Source organism: Aythya ferina (genome assembly GCF_964211825.1).
Source record: "Aythya ferina genome assembly, chromosome: 2".
Lineage (NCBI taxonomy): Eukaryota > Metazoa > Chordata > Aves > Anseriformes > Anatidae > Aythya > Aythya ferina.
Window position 1 is genome coordinate 110,010,727 of NC_140297.1, and position 17,519 is coordinate 110,028,245.

Sequence of the window (17,519 nt, forward strand, 5' to 3'; positions counted from 1 at the left end):
AAGACTAGTCATGTTGAGGCAGGGAAACGGGAACTTACCCTAAAACTTTCCTAATTGGAATTCGGTCATATACAAGTTTCTTAAAATCATAGCTTAATTGCTACAGCTTCACTCCTTCGTGCAGACTTGTGGAAGTTGCCCATGCAAGGAATGTGTCACCATTCCAGGACTATCCAGATGCACTGATGAATGAATGACCTTCACCAACAAGCAGCCAGCCTAAGCATGATTCCCAGTCATGTAAGTTTTTTATAGCCAGAACTTTGCTTGCACAGTGGGTTTCAGTGGAGGAGCTGCAGACTTCCAGGGTTTTGGCAGGCTGCAACAGCACTGAACACAATTATATTCTTGGTTATGGTTCTGACAAAACTAAGGAAAACGTACCTTTCTGCTAGGGAGCACAGCCAGAAAATTATTTCTGATTCTACACAGTTTAATGATGTAGGCTTGAGAGCTAGTAGAATACAAAAATCAGATGTCTCTGTTTATATTTGCAGTATTTGGAATTAAGCTGCTCACACATTAGAGCATACACAATGTACTCAGTGTGGCAGGAGAGACAAAATGTCATTATAACGTTGCTTCTCTATGCAGCTGGGTCGTGTTAAACAGTTAGAACACAACATGCCTGAGTTTCTCATATTTTGTCTTGTAGTTGTGAATCTCTGCAGTTACCTAATGAGGCAATTTAGTCAAATTCAGGAAAGTTTCATAAGTCTCTTAAAGAATTGTGGCTCCACTTTAATGCCTGTGTATGTTGGAACATAATTAAAAACATAATAATCATAATAATTTATTAAATCATCCCCCCATGACCTTGGATTTCTGCTATTCAAGTGTTAATAATCATAATTATTTTTTACAACTGTCTCACAGACTGAAAAATTTTTCTTTTCTTATATGATTAAAACTTGCATCATCAGCATTTATTGTGCCTTGTCACCTAATCTTCACGAGGACTTCCAGCTAAAGGAGATGGCCACATCCTCTCGGAGAATTGAGCTAAAATAATATTAATGAGGTCATTCTTTTAGACAGCAGGAACAAAGAGGGCCTTCAACAGTCTCTGATCTTCCCTTGCAAGAGAGAAAATAAGAACAGCTGGTATTTACATTACTGGTAACAGCAGACATGGAGAAGGTAAACATCCTCAACAACTTTTTTGCCTCAGCCTTCACAGCAAGTCAGGCTTTACCACATCTCTTGAATCCCTGAACTTCTAAGCAGGGGTCAGGGGAGCAAGGTCCTTCCCACTGTAAGTGGAGAACAGGTTTGAGACCACCTGATGACACTGAACAAGTACAAGTCTATGGGGCCTGATGCCATACATACCAGGGGCCTGAGGGACATGGCTGAGGGAGTTGCCAAGCCTCCCCCCATCATATCTGAAAAATCCTTACAGTCAGGCCATGTGGTGACTGGAAACAAGCAAACATCACTCGCATTTTTAGAAAGGGTAGGAAGGAGGACCTAGGGAACTATAGACCAGTGAGCCTCACCTCTGTGCTTGGGAAGATCATGGAAAAAATCCTGAAAGCAATGTCAAGGCACATGAAGGAGAAGGAGGTGATCTGAGACAGCCAGCATGGCTTCACCAAGGGCAAATCATGCCTGACCAGTCTGGTGACAAGTGGTGTCCCTTACGGGCCTGTTCTGGGACTGGTGCTTTGTCATTTTATCAGTGACATAGACAGTGGATCAAGTGCACCCTCAGCAAGTTTGCAAATGACACCAAGCTGAGTGGTGCAGTTGATATAGCAGAAGGAAGGGATGCCATCCATAGGGACCTGGACAAGCTGGAGAAGTGGGCCCACATGAACCTAATGAGGTTCAACAAGTCCAAGTGCAAGGTGCTGTACCTGGGTTGGGACAATCCCAGACATGAGCACAGACTGGGAGAAGAACTCACTGAGAGCAGCCCTGCAGAGAAGGACTTGGGGGCTCTGGTAGATGAAAGGCTCAACAAGAGCCAGCAGTGCGTGCTTGCAGCCCAGAAGGCCAACTGTGTCCTGGGCTGCATCACCAGAAGAGTGGCCAGCAGGGCAAGGGAGGTGATTGTGCCCCTGCCCCTCTGCTCTGCCCTTGTGAGGGCCCTCCTGGAGTGCTGTGTCCAGGTCTGGGGCACCCAGCACAAGAAGGATATGGGGCTGTTAGAGCGGGTCCAGAGGAGGGCCACAAAGGTGGTCAGAGGGCTGGAGCTCCTCTCCTATGAAGAAAGGCTGAGAGAGATGGGGATGTTCAGCCTGGAGAAGAGAAAGCTCTGGGGAGACCTCATTGTGGCCTTTCAGTACTTAAAGTGGGCTTATAACAAAGATGGAAAATGACTTTTTACTAGGGCAGATAATGGTAGGACAAGCGGAATGGTTTTGAACTAAAAGAGGGGAGATTTAGATTAGAGGTTAGGAGGAAAATTTTCACCTAGAGGTTGGTGAGGCACCTACTGCCTTCACCATGAATTCAATATGATCAAATGATACAACACGTTCAGAACAGCAACACAAATTTATATTTTTAATATCTAAAAACTTCACAGTTGAAATAAAGTTGTACAGTGTGGCAATAACATTAAAAGATTCTTCCTCTCTGAGAGAAAAGTATTTTCTTTGGAAAGCGTTTAATTAAAAATACATGTTTGCTGCAAATGCTAGACATTTTGACTACGGAACGAGCTCTAATTTTCTCATGGTGCTAAACCACAGAAGGAAGCAGTTAGCACTGATATTTGGAATGTCACCTAATAGCGATAAAACAAATCAGAAACATTTGGATGAAATCGGTGGGAAAACATATGGCTCCGTTCTGTAACTAGATATTAACATTCGACCTTTGGGGAAATGCAAGGAGATAACTGCCACCACATCCTCATTGTGAGCGAGGGACTGCAGAATCAGCATATGTTTCTACATAAGCAGTGTGTAAAATGTTTATTCTGAGCACAAAACTTCAAGGTCAGTCCAAAATTCTGTAGTCATTGGAACAGGTCCCATAACTTCTGCAGTCTGCAAATCGTGATCCTATTGGATATAAGATAACTAATCTTCATTGTTTAATGCCTTTATTGAATGTAGATCTGCTCTTTCTAAATGATATAGCATGCTCTGGCATGTCCCAGTCATCCAAATCTCCAATGGGAGTGCTGGAGTAGTACACACACACAAAAAAAAGCAAACACCAACTATGACATACAACTGCAATCATATCTGACCAAGGTTTTTTATTTATTTTTTTAATTATTTTTGCAGGCTGAAAAGGCTTCTGCTGAATATATACCTAAACTGGCCATTCTTCCCACACAGTTACTAAGCTAGTACCAGTTAATCCCACATTTCTAATTTCCCAAGAGCCTTGGCCTATTTGTAGCCCCTACAAAAGCTGGTAGAAATCCTAGTTCCAGTGAAATCAGGGAGACTTGATTTCTGACAGAAATCAGATAGTCATTGACTGCAACAGTGAGATTCAGCACATCTGAATTTCAGTTGCCCATAATGTGGGTATCGATGGGCATCAGCTCTATGTATTTCCCTTAAGCCAACAGAACAGCTAGTAGAGTCTAAATAGGATTTCATCTCATCCTAAATCCTTATTTACATCTGATTACTTAAGCACTGTGTTGGACACTACTGACCTGCATTTGAGTCACTACTACTGCAGATGTCTAAGCTCCTGTGCTCACATGCACATCCCTGTATGGTCGACAAGTGAAGTTAGGCTGAGCTGAATCCCGTCTCTGGATTTTGTTCATGTATAACCTTGCTACTGCAGAGGCACACTGGCAGCTCTCTGCTGTTCTAGGCCACAAGTGAGCTTAATTTAAGAAAAAAAATATGTCTTTAATAGGAGTTTACCCTAAGGCACTTATGGCAACCGGTGAAAAGATGTGTTGACAGGAACAGATGAGAATCACAGAACGGTTTGAGTTAGAAGGGACCTTAAAGCTCATCTAGTTCCACCCTCCCTGTCATGGGCAGGGACACCTCCACTAGACCAGGTTGCCCAAAGCCCCATCCAGACTCTGAGTGAAGAATTTCTTCCTTACAGCTAATCCAAATATACCCTATTTAGTTTAAAATTATTTCTTCTTGTCCTATCACTACATTCCCTGACAAAGACTCCCTCCCCAGCTTTCCTGTAGGCCCTCTTTAGTTACTGGAAGGCCTCTATATGGTTTCCCCAGAACCTCTTCTTCTCCAGGCTGAACAACTCCAACTCTCTCAGCCACTCTTCATAGAAGAGGTGCTCCACCCCTTGGATCATCCTCATGGCCCTCCTCTGGGCTTACTCCAACAGATCCACATCCTTCTTATGCTGGGGGCCCCAGAGCTGAACGCAGCACTCCAGGTGGGGATCTCAAGAGAGCAGAGCAGAGGGGGAGAATCACCTCCCTCGCTCTGCTGGCCACGCTGCTTTTGATGCAGCCCAGGATACGGTTGGCTTTCTGGGCTACGAGTGCACACTGCTGCCTCATGTTGAGATTCTCATCAACCACCACCCCCAGGTCCTTCTCAGGGCTGCTCTCCATCCATTCTCCACCCAGCCTGTATTTGTGCCTGGGACTGCCCTGGCGCAAATGCAAGACCTTGCACTTGGCCTTGTTGAATCTCATGAGGTTTGCACAGGCCCACCTCTCCAGCCTGTCCAGCTGTGTGTCGACTGCACCACAGAGCTTGCTGAGGGTGCACTTAATGCAACTGTCCACATCACCAACAAAGATATTAAATAGTGCCAGTCCCGATAATGACCCTGAGGAACACTTCATCACTGGTCATTGAGCCACTGACAGCAACTCTTTCAGTACAACCATCCACCCAATTCCTTACCCACCAAGTGGTTCATCCATCAAATCCACATCTCTCCAATTTAGAGACAAGGATGTTGTGCAGCACAGCATCAAATGCTCTGCACAAGTCCAGGTAGATGACGTCAGTCACTCCTCCCCTATCCACCAACACCGTAACCCCATTGTAGAAAGCCACCACATTCATCAGGCATGATTTTCCCTCAGTGAAGCTTTATTGGCTGCCACCAATCACCTCCTTATTTTCCATGTGCCCTAGCTGTACTAAAAATCTATTTAAAAGGAATTCCAGTGAACCTAGAAATATTTACTGATTTTGACTTGGCACTGGAGACACAAAGTCGCCTCTTACAGACTTATGAAATTCTCATCTTTGCACTGGCCCTCTTCCTTTAGCTGGCAGTTTTACTTTCCAAAATTTGTATAAAGAAGACGGTACATGTATTTGCAGGAGTTGATGTCTGGGGTCTTATCCTCCAAAAACCTGCCACTGACAATACCCACCATCCCAATATCTAGCCCAGTCGTACCTATCTCAACTGAAGTTCCCTAAAAGGTCATGGTCAGATCTCTATGTAATTTAATAATCAGCCCCTAATATACATCACTAAGCTCTTATTAATAAACTTTGAACTACAGTAAAGCATTAGCCACAACTGATATTACAGAATTAGCACCAAATCGATTCTGAGCTAAATCCTGAATAAAAAACTGCTGCTGGCTGAGAGCACTAACAGGGACCGAAACTGAAGCACTTGTTCTCTGAAGAGAAGAAGTTAAAGCACTGCACATCTGCATCATGGAGTTCAGCTACACTTTGCATGTAAAACAAATAAATCACCCATCCAAGTCACTCCAAAAAAAAAAAAAAAAAAAAAAAAAAAGCAGCTTTAATATTTGACTATGAAAACCCTGTAATTTTACTAAATACAACATAAAACAAGAATGAGGGTTAGAGACTAAGCAGCTTTTCCAGTGTTTGCTGTCTGCTCTGCCCCTTCGCACCACCTGAGAAGCACAGTGAACAGAGATTGCTTTCTGTCTGGAGGAAACTGTTAGCAGGCAGAAACATGGCACAGGTGACTTGTATCCCCCCTCTCACTCCACTCCCAGAGTATCAGCATGTCAGGACAGAGGCAGAAACGTTGCTGTCCTCCATCCCCTAATCTACTCATAACAAGGAAGGAGCAAAGAATCATGCTGCCAAAATCAGCTCTCTACAACCTAACCTCTCAGATGGTTCTCTTTAATGCTGAGTGTTAGTTCAATGCATCCAAGAGAATCTGGCTGAATTTTACTGAGGTATGCTTTTTTCTTTTTCTTTTTATTTTTTTTTATTTTTAATAAGTAAGGCAGAAGATCACAGAAACTGGTGGAAGACAAAAATGTTTCTCAGACAGAAGATTCTCATTTGTAGTTCCATTAATCCCCATAAATTCCATAATCTCCATAAGTGCCATCATTCATTACCTATATGGTGAATTTTGATGTCACTCATCTCAGTTAGGACTTTTTCTTCAAAAAAAAATATCTTTTTTTTTCATCTTTTTCATCAAAAGAAAATGAGACTCAAAATATTTATTTTCTCTAGATGTGCAATTAAACAGAGAGTGGAGAGAAAGTGAACAAACAACTAGGGGATTGCATGCTCTGAAGGAAGTCCCCCCATGCCTCCTATTAGTGGTTTAGTTTCCCAGTGGTGTATTTGTATGGATACATAAGGATATATCCATACATATGTGTATCCATACATATCTATATCCATACAGATAGAGGCAAAGAGAGATAGATATCTATCTCAATCACCAAGGATTTTATTTTTCAAAAGCTGACCACTGAATTCCAGTGGGGAATGCCCAAAAAGTTTCAGGTTTAGATTTTAATAGTCCTAATGTTATTGAATTATTATCCCTTAAAGCTAGGCAGGCACCCACTTCTTATGAACAGAGAAATTAAGATATAGGATGCATTTAAGTAACTTACAGCCACATTCTGTGGCAACACTCAAAGCAGAGCTTTGTTCTTGGGGTCTGCAATCTTGTAACTCTTACATGGTTGCTTCCTTCCATTTTGTCACAAGATAAACATACGTCAGTCAACCACATGCTGACAGACCCAGAATAAGCTACTAAGAAAACACTAAATAAAATAGGATATTAGAACCTTGAAAAGACAGTCCTTCCAAAAGAGTTTCAGAAAAAAAAAGTGTAGAACAGCACTGTGATGTAGTCCAACAGTGATGGAACAGAAAGGGACTTAGCATCAGCTTACATGTTTACAACATCCTCACCTGCTTCTCCCTGAAGTAGGGACCGAATTTCTCCCCTTACGCCAGTGGACAGGTTAAGTGAGGATTCAGAGTACTGCTTCTGATAAAGCTGCCTGAGAAACAGAGTTCCAGTTCTTTTCTGCTTCCCCAATCCACAAGATAACTTAATTTATAAGAAAGAGCAACTGCTAAGAGATTATTTGAAAGATAACCAATATCTTTATGAATCCAAGAGCTAACCAGTGGGATTAGCTGGGATCCAACTTTCAGAATAAAACACAGCATTGTTTTGAGACCTGATACTTTTCAAGACACCGGGTCAAAGTGAATCAGAGGGGAGACGAAAGATGAAATCTGACTGCAAAAAAGAGGTCAGATGTCCTTAGGACAACGGGAGGAAGGTAGTAAAAATCTGCAATGTGTAAAACTGGAACAGCTCACTTTCTAGTGGTACAGAACGTTCCCTGTTTTTTGGAGGTGAATTATGACAAAATAGGCCTTCAACAGGTCAGCAGCTCCCAAAAATTAACAATCTGTTATTTTGGCAACGGTTTGCTGCTTAACAGAAGAGGCCCCAGGCCTCCGGGTCATACACATCTCAACCCAGAAAAACATGAAAAGTGTAATTATTTGTATTAATGAAAACTGAGGAACAGCTTGTGATTTCTGAATTATTGCAACAAACCATGAATGATGTATGAGAATTAAAATTCCCTGTCCGATTCACAGAGAAGAAAGACACTGTTGCATTCAGCATGTGGAGGCAGAGATGCACAATTGGAAGCTCAGGGAGATGGCCAGCAAAGTTTACCACGCCCAGCAGGCCCTCAAAGATTACCAAACAAGCACTCCAGGAAACTCAAGTATGCTCTGAAGTTGTTTAAGTTTCCTTACTGTTTTCAATGCACAATCCCTTAGGCTAAACTCCCTATGTAGCCAGCTAGCTGGAGCCTGTACAAAGAAATCCTGCTTCATATGAAATACCTAAGTAGGGGGAAAAAAAAAACTTTAAAGGCTTTTCGAGATATTTCGAGGGGAAACATGAAATAGCCCTCACTTTCCCTTCAACTCCTTGTGCATCCTGAAAGTTTTTCTTATGAGATATGCATTGCTAGAAGCCAGAGGCAAGCACAGCCTCTGATCCTGTCCTGACCTGGGTGTCTTAGGTTTGAGCCTGCCCGGTGCTGAGCACTCTGGCTCTGGTCTGTGCACTTAACTTCCATCAGCTGAGTATGCTCAGCAAAAACAATACTGAGGCTGTTCAAGGGCTGAAAACTACATGTGGCTTTACTACATGTTCCTAGACCAGTTCTGCTGTGCTCCACCCAGGACGCTCTGAGGTTGCCAGAAAACAATAAATCAATACGGCCACGTGAATTGAACTGAAGTCTGACATGCAGCTTCCCAGTAGGAAAATTTCCACTTTTACTCAAAATATTATTATTAATAAGCATTGTATACTGCCTATTAAAAGCTGTGCGTTGCTAGTAAGTATAGTCATCTATCCTGACATTTATGATTACAGAAAACCAGCAGTAACAGTCTGTAAAGTTACTTCAGCCTTTTTGCCTTAAATCTTCTTCTTGGCAATGGCTGGGCTTTGAAACTGTGCTTTGGATTGGGAGCGGGCTTATTTATGGTCATTTAATACAAGAAAGTTGGAAAATATTGCTCAATGAGAGATCTGGAGAGGCTTGCTGATTTAGCTCCTGATGCATTTGTAACTTTCTTGACTGTTTTCTAAGTACGTGCAACCTGGTGAAGTAATTGGTTTGCTTCGTGTGTTAATCATTAGCGTTAAGATAAGAAGCTGACACTAAATCATGAAATCGGCTCCCCACAAGCTAGAGACAGGTGACCTGACTCATTATACTCCTGAGCACAAGCATATCTTTACACACGAGCAGAATTAATGAGAACTGTTATCTGAATTAGGGGATCTGATAAACATCCTCTCTTTAATTCCCCGAGCAACCTGACCTAACTTTGAAGCCAACTCTGCCGTGAGCTGGGGGCTGCAGGGTGATTACATGACCTCCAGAGGTTCCTCCCAGTGTAAGTTTTTTCTATTTGATTTACTACCTCTCCCTCCATGGGACGGGGGAGTCCTGTTTGCCAGTTCTGTGGTAAGGATGGAAAAAAAGCAAACATTCCCCTGCTTCAGTTCACAGGCTTATTGTTAATTAAACTCCTCTAGTGAACACAGATTTACCCTAAAATGCTGGGCCATAAATTGGGGCATCTAAGATACAGCGAAGTGTTCCAATGTACTCTACTCCACAAAGGGAAAAAAATAAAATAAAACAAAACAAAAAAAATGGTATAGTAACATCCTGTAACAACATCCTACCCTGAAGCACCTACAGTGACCAGAGGATGTCCAATAGATTCAACAACCCTCAAGAGCTTGCAGGACCTAGCCAGGAAGACAACACATTTGGCTTTTAGAAACAGATAATGCCATTAAACCAGTTAAGTTTCTAAACTACTCAGAAGAAAGCCAAGAAAGGAAATTCCTAACAGAAGAAGTGGAGAGGGAGCAGTTATTTAAGAAACAATGCTAAATTTCAAAACATAGGAGTTACTTTTTAGCAAGTAACACCACTAACATTTTTGTCTAAGTACCCTTCATTCCTACCACTCATTAATAACAAAGTTTCTCTCTCCTTCGCCAGTCACAGTTTTAAGTAAAATAAATCAGAAGCCCCCCAAACTTCAAAGGGCACATACTTCAAAGGGCATGTCTGCTTTTTCTTTTTCCTCCTTCTCTTCGTATCTCTTAAGCAGCCACACTTTAACTCACATTTATCCTTGACACCTTCATCAGCCAAAGCTTTCACTAACTGTTCAGTGAGGAAATCATTATCGAGCCCAAATACCTGTAGAAAAATGAAGTGTAATAATTTCCTCAATTTAAGCATAACATTTTAGGAAATCAACCCTGTAACCAAACTTAAATTACAGTTGACACTCCCAGATGTGCAGTCATTCCAACAGTGTGGGATTTTTTTTTTTATTTTTTATTTTACAGACAATATTTGAATGGGCCTAAAGGGCAGACATAAAGGGTTCAGGCACATATATCATTTAGGTTTAATCACCAGAGCTTTCTATTTCAATCAAAGGAAAAAAAATGGTGGTAACTATAATCCATATCCACAATACCTAACACTCTTGTACGTGAAGAACAGTTGGAATTCAGGAGCACACTCTGTGTTTAAGGCAGTGAAATGCTCAGAGCCCTAAATGCAGAGAACTATTTCAGTAATCGCTGTGCAGAACCTGGACTGCACCTAAAGAGTGCACTGTAGAAGGAGTCTTAAACTAACTTAAATAAATAGTAAATCCAATGACTGAACACCAAAAAAAAAAAAAAAACTCAAGTACTAATAAAAGCCATAAATCTATGGTACAGTTAACAAGTTCTTTGTTTGACTTGGATCTCACTGTACCCACTGTCTGTAAGAGAATGAGGCCTTAGATAAATCAAGGGTATCAGAAGGAGACTACACAGGGACTGTAGTTTATTCCAATGAATATCTACTATTTAGTTCATTTTTAACTTCTCTATCCAAGTGTATAAAGGAAAAAGAGAATAACTCCAGAAGAGTCCTCACAATCTTTTCTTTGTTTCTTTTATAGCTCTTTCCTGTCCTATTTTTGTCAACGTTAGGCTCTGAGTTAGCAAATGTATACAAACACATTTTATTATTCAGACCACTACTCCTCCTGAATTAAGGAACACTTTTCATGTGAAAAGTGTGTTCGGTGCACAGGGCTTTGCACGATTTGAACCATGAACTTCCAACACTTCTGATTAATTCCTTTGTTACACTGCTCCTAAGAAAATGTGCATACTAGCAACAGACAGAAAAAATAAGTCATTTTCTATAAAAAGGTAGAACAGAATAAAACTTCAAGATTTTGATATAACCTGCTTCAGGGATATTCCAGATGCTTTCAGTGTTCATCAGCTGTTGCTGTAATAGGTACTTAAAATATTTTGAGTTAAGAATGAGGAATTATTTAGCAGTTTCCACTCAGGTTATGAATAAAACAAGACTTATGTTCACCAAAAAAAAAGCAAATTCAGGAAACAAAGGCTTATGATAAGTATCTAATTCCGTTCTCAAAGAACAAAAAAACCCCATGAGGTTGGCCACAGCAGGCGAGCCCAAATGTCTGTTCAGCCCCATATTCTATCTCTGACAACAGCCAGCTCCAGATGTGTAGGAGAAGCAGAAGGACAGACAATGCCATTTCATAGAACCACAGCATAATTTGGAAGGGCTGTGACTTCTGGAGGTCATCCAGTCCAGTCCCCCACTAAAGCAGGGCTTCCCCTTCTAACTACTGCCAAGGTTTCTAACAGCTCAACCAGCTCTTGGTTCAGGAATTTCCTGAGCTAGAAGCAATGCCTTTGCACTTTCTTTATTATCTACTAGCAGATAGTCCAATAAAACCCTAATTTACCACCGCAGAAATTCCTTACCTCTATTGCTGCTGATGGATGTGTTCACAGAGTACAGTTTCAACCCTTCCTCACTCCTCCACAGCTCTACTACTGAGCCTCTGTACAACAGAGGGTACACCCCATTACAAAGCCCCAAACCTCAACCAGAAATCCAAAGCGGACAATTCAATTCTCCAGAGAGAAATGAGGGAAATTACACAAGACTGTGTTGCTCAGCTGCCTGCTGCCTTTGTTATTTGCCTCCAATTCCGGTGCTCATATATCCCAGTAGAGAAAAGCTATTTTTCCAAACCGAACTAAAACCAGAGCATTCAAAAGCCAAAACCCATTGCCACGGGCCCCTGGGTGGCACCATCAGTGTACGCAGCCCATTTCAGAAGCACCTAGGACACAGCAGTACAAGCTGCCTCCTCACTTTCTCATGTCAAAATAAAAGCTAGCTATTTGTCCTCACCATCAGGTCTGTCAAAGCGTAAACCTGATCCCACCAGTATCTGTGGGCGTCCAACCCCTGACTTCTGGAGGTGAGAGAGTTTCACAAAGCTTATCCCGTACAGCTTTCCAATAAGAAGTGCAACTATTTCTGTTTTTCAGGTGGGGAAAGCGGGGAAAGGGGATGAGCCAGCGGGTGAGCATGATGCAGCTGTCCCAGCTGCTGCTCTGCCTGCGAGATCACGCAGCCTTGCCACAGCACAACGTGCTGGTCACCCTGTGGGCTTCCGTGCAGTCGCTCTCAGCCACACGAAGCTGAAACCAAACTGCATCTCTGCATTGCCTGCTCCCGGTACGGCACAACCCATGAGGATACAGAAGCGGTGAACGCGTCGGATCATGCTCCTGCCTCTCCCTTTCTGCTACCCACAGATCCAGCCGCGGGGCACCCAGGAGAGCTGCTGTGAGCACCGCTCACCCCGCCGAGCCCGGGGCAGGGTGCATGGGTGTGCTCCCAGCAGGTGCTGCTGCTCATGCCACCCATGGCAGCGGCGTCGGGCAGCGGGCTGCTGTGCCAGGGCAGCTCCCCAGCCCTTCACCCGTGCACAACGTACTCAATCTGGCTCTGATTAGCCCCGGCAGCTTTCTGCTTGTAATAAAAGCTTTGTGCGGGGCGTGTACTTGGGGGCCAGGAGAGCAGTACGGGGTGCAGCGAGCCCCTGGGGCGCAGCCACCGCTCTCCCGCGGGGCTCTCGCTCGGGAGGGCTTCGGGCCACCGAGCTCGTCCCCTCCCGGGGTCGCCTCCTCCTCCTCCTCTTCTTCTTCCTCCTCCTCCTCCTTCTCGGCTTACTTACACCGGGGTCGGCCGGCAGGGAAACTCGTTCCAGGCGCACTTGTACTGGGCCTGGACGTAGCTCTCCGTCCCGTCCAGCACCGAGCAGCTGACGTTCCTGTTCACGATGTAGGCGCACCAGTTCCTAGCGGGGAAGGGGAGACGGGACAAGCGGCATCAGCCCGGGGCGGAGGCGACATGGAGCGGAGGGAGAGGGGAGGGAAGGGGGACCCATCCCCATCCCCATCCCCATCCGCATCCCGCACGCCCCCGGGGGGGCTCGGCGCTACTCACTTGCTGCGGGAGCCCGGCCGCGAGTACCGCAGGTGCGGGGTGGCTCGGCTGAGCCCGGCGCCCAGGGCGAGCAGCAGCGGCAGCGCCCAGCCCGAGGGCGCCGCGGGGCCGGGGCACAGCAGCTCCATGGGGCCGGCCGCTGCCTCTCCGCCGGCTCCCCGCGGCCGTCTGTCCGGCCGGCCCTCCGCCCGCCCGCCCGCAGCTCCCCGACTGACGCAAATCCCCCCCTTCTCCACCCCGGTGCCGCCCCTCCGCGGTGGCTCCGCGCCCCTCCGGCCCCGCTGCCGCCGCTCCCCTCCACCCCTGCCGGGCCGCGGCCGGCCGGTCCCGCTCGCCCGCAGCCCCCCTCGCTCCCCCGGCCCGCAGCCGAGGGGCCAGTAAGGTCTAAATCCTTCCAAAAGCCTCTTAAGCTCTTTGGTGTGAGGGGGAGCTTGCAACGGTGAGACGGTTGCTCCCTCGCATCCTGCATCGAGCATCGCAACAGCAGTAAGACATTGTTTTAAACTACCCCATGCAGGTACAAAATATCATAACACATTTAAATGTTAGTTCAGAAATTCTGCTTTTAGACAAGTGATGTGGTTTAGGCCATTAATCATGAGGTGAATCCTGTGCTGAGCAGAGAAAGCAATTATTAATGAAGTTCATTCATGTTGTAGTCTTCTTCAGGCACCTGGACTGGGTTACCTGCCCGTGCCAGGCAGCCTGCGTTGGGTCCCACCAGCCTCCAGACCACAGGGAGGCCCCTCTGTCCTCATCAGCTCCCGTTCTTCTGAAGTGCTTCCTTTTGATGGCCACAGGCACATTGCGCTGTGGTTTTAGAGGCAGAGCCTGTGCTGTGCTTGTGCAGCACGTGGGAGGCCCAGAGCCATCCTCTGGATGTGGATGTGATGTGGGCACTGGTGTCCACGGAGGCTCGTACACGGCCACTGCGTGTCCTGCTATGGATCCTGCTTGTTCAATGCTCCCTTCAGCAGCACCGGTAGCTTGATGGGCTTCTGCATCAACCCTCAGACATAACTGCTTGTGGGACCATGCAGTCAGCTGCAGTGCAAAGCTGAAGTGTTACAGAACAAGTGTTTCTTCTGCATTTTTTTTTTTGACCCAGGAGCATTTTTTTCTGACCCAGGAGCAAGAGCTGTAGGGGTACTTCAGGGCTTCATGACGGATACAGGGTAGAGGCTTGGGAGCCCTTTGTTGAGGGGTAAAATCTTGAAAGCCACCAAGCCTGGACTCAGCACAACCTAATAAAGCTGCGGGGCTGGGGCAGCACAGGCTGCTCCTGCCAGAGGGAAAGAAAGGGAAGGGAAGGAGGGAACAGTGCTTGGGTGGAGAGCCGAGAGGTCAGGCAGCTACCATGGGGTCGATGGAAGATTTGGAAGAGATGACTGCTGCTGCTGAGTGTGATCCCAGCCCAGCCACGTGCTCCAAAGCCTCCCTTAGCCACAGCTGCCTCTCTGGCTTTCTAGGTCTCAAACAAAGCAGGCAGCAGGGCCGGGCCCTTTCTTCTGCTCTAGGCAATGGCCTGCTTTCAGCTGTAGACCTGGTTGTCTGCCTAGACTTGCCCAAACAGGTAGATTTCATCTGCTGGTCTTACAGTTGGCCTCATCCAACTATTTCACTTGCTCACCCTCTGGGTATGACAGGAAAATAAGCTTTACACACAGAGGTCAAAATTATGTTTTCAGAGAGTTTTTTTAATAATTGTCTCACTGGGAACATACACGAAAGCTTTCTGCCCACAACCCCCAGGAAAAACTTGTCCAACTACAGGTGCACAACAATACTTTACTGGTGATAAGCAGAAATGGGAAAACCTGAGGTTATTGCTGTCATTTCAGTGCATCCTGTTTCACCTGAAAAAAATGGCGTCCTCCTAACAGCTCTGCAGCTCCTTTGGAGAGGGCAACATGTCACTGTCTAACAAACTACACCTCAGGCAAAGGTTAAGCAATTTACCGTGCCACTGTTTGCATTTGCAATAGCATGACATTTAGGCATCATGATTTCTGCTGGCAGAAATTATTTGGAGCTTCTCCAGCCCAAAGAAAGCAAGACTACATTTCAGTCCCTAAAAAGTAACAATGAAGGCCCTTCTTCCTTTTTCCCCTCCTCATCCAGTCAAGGAGCTCTTGAAGTTGGTCCTTTTCCAGAAGTGATGAGCAACATGGAAGAGCTGTATGTCTTCCCACAAAGGGAAAGTCATGAAATAATGAAAGGCTGAGGTCATGCCCATCTTGAGAATGACTCCACAGGACAAAAATTAACAGGCTGATTTAAACAAAACGAGCAAGAAACAACAGCATGTTGCCATACACAGGGCACGGAGCTTATGTCTTGGTGCAGGAAGATAAAGCAGGTGTGACTTGATTTGCCATGAGAGCACTCTTCTGACCTGCAAACTGAAGACTTGACTGGTTATAGGATCAATGTAATCAAGGATTAATGTAATCAGGATCAATGTAATACAGGACACGATTGGAATGGAGAATCCCTGTAGCCTTCTGCTTACCTCTTGGATGTGTAGGTAATGAGCCAGGAGTTGCCTGTAACTGCAGGACCCTGTTCTTGGAAAAATATTTATTTACTCAGGAACCATGCAAGAAAATCTCTCCTGTTTTCTGATGTAGAGGGGTTGTCCCTTTGCTGCCTGGATCAACCAGTTTGTAAATATTATGGAAATGGACTTTGATAGTATTTACTGCATTTACTTTGCCATTACTTTAAAAGGACACGTGAAGCTTCTTCTGCTACAAAGCATGGTATATCTTTGAGTTTGTTTCTTTTCAAATAAACCATAACAATGAAAACCAAAATCCTGCAGGACCCTTCACTGCTCCTCAGTGACACCAGAGATCTGTGGGAACTTGGATGCAAACGCTATGGCAGAGAGTGAAGTTTTGTGTGTGGCTGTGTGGTGGCTCAGTAAGGCAGTGACAGCAGAGGATGACTTGTTCTGAGAAGTATTGAGCTGAATGGAAATGGATGAATTTGGGCAGATGTTTAGAATTTACTTCAACGCCTATGATATTCACACTGGGCCTATGATATCAGCTGATACAACAGCAACCAGAACACAAATTTGGCTTCGCCAGGAGAATTTTCAACTCAGGTGCACACTGAACATGTGCTTCAAGCTCTGCTCATGGCTGCATTTTTTCTATGGGTGTAACTAGCTTTATTTCAGAGTGTAAGTATTAATGTTAATATTGCTTTCAAGGAGACAGCAACGTTCACACTATATTTTTCTGTGCTGCATCCTCTCATCTCTGAAATTCGCAGAAATCCCAAGACAGATGTTCCTTACAGTACATGGAAAGCATCCTGCACCCCTCCCTCCAAAAGGAGTGTGTAATCTGCAAGTGCACCGAGAAGGGCTTTGGTGACTGGAGAGGTCATAGCATGGGTCCCTGGAACACAGAGATCACAGATGTGAGTCCATAAATCCCTTTAAATTATTTTGAAGTGCATCTCCCTTTACTGAGCTGCCTGGGTGTGTTTTCAGCACCAAGATCAACTGCACTTTCATGCTTCGTAACAGGATAATGATGGGAAAGCAGCTAGGGCCATGTGCAAGGGCCTGCCAAAGAGGGAAAAGTGCATAGAGTGGGAGGGCAGAATAAATAGCAAAAACATTATCAGAGTATTTACTACAGAAATCCGAAAGACAAATGTGTCTTTAATAGCATGCTGCATGGACAGCCTGCCTGTTCTCCCTTTTGCGACATATTCATCTTAACATCAATATTAACATTAACAATTATAATTGGAGTCTATGATTGGTGCCCTTCAACTTTTCTCAGCTCAGATAATGAACTTTTTTTTTTTTTTTTTTTTTTCCAATATATTTTTTTAAATGATTCCCCACTGCAAGATTTGGGTTTCAATTTTGAAATTTCTAGCTGTAGTCACCTGGCTGAGATCAGCCAGACGCATATTTAGCTGTAAATATTTAATGAAAATTAATGACCGAATGAAAAGTTGACGGATGTTAATGGCAGATGTTAATGAAATTACCGTCTGTAAAGGCTTAAACTCTGGAGCGTGCAGAGAAAAAACAACCAAACAACAACAAACAAACACAACACACACACACAAACAAACCCAAACATTTGTGCTAGGTTAACTTCTTTAGACAGAAAAACAAATTAGTGTTTTACAAACAGCCCAAACATTGCCTGGTTGTATCCATGTGTTTGTATTAAAAATGACACCAATTAAAAATGGACAAAATTATTGTTTTGGCTAGAGAACGAACTAAACAACTGCTCATCCCTGGGAACAGCTACCTGAGCACACCTTTACAGTCTGCTGAAGGCTTCAGGCCCGGGACAGCAGAGATCAATATCCATTATCCTGCACCAAGAAGATGGTTGGTGAATTGCAAGCCACAAGTATTTCATGCTTGAGAAATGTTGTATCT

The 17,519-nt window shown here is 44.6% G+C and overlaps 1 protein-coding gene across 2 annotated transcripts in view; it reads right to left on the reverse strand.

The window, feature by feature from the left end:
• Window positions 1–13,261, reverse strand: part of EMILIN2 (elastin microfibril interfacer 2) — a 38,579-nt gene extending 25,318 nt beyond the window's left edge. For both annotated transcript variants that reach the window (XM_084510678.1, XM_084510677.1), the window contains exons 1-2: window positions 13,097–13,261; window positions 12,825–12,947 (exon numbers count right to left, since the gene is read on the reverse strand). In XM_084510678.1, coding sequence (XP_084366804.1) covers window positions 12,825–12,947; window positions 13,097–13,224 — 251 coding nt within the window. In that variant the 5' untranslated portion in view covers window positions 13,225–13,261. The remainder of the gene's footprint in view (window positions 1–12,824; window positions 12,948–13,096) is intronic.
• Between the last annotated feature and the right edge of the window lie 4,258 nt (window positions 13,262–17,519).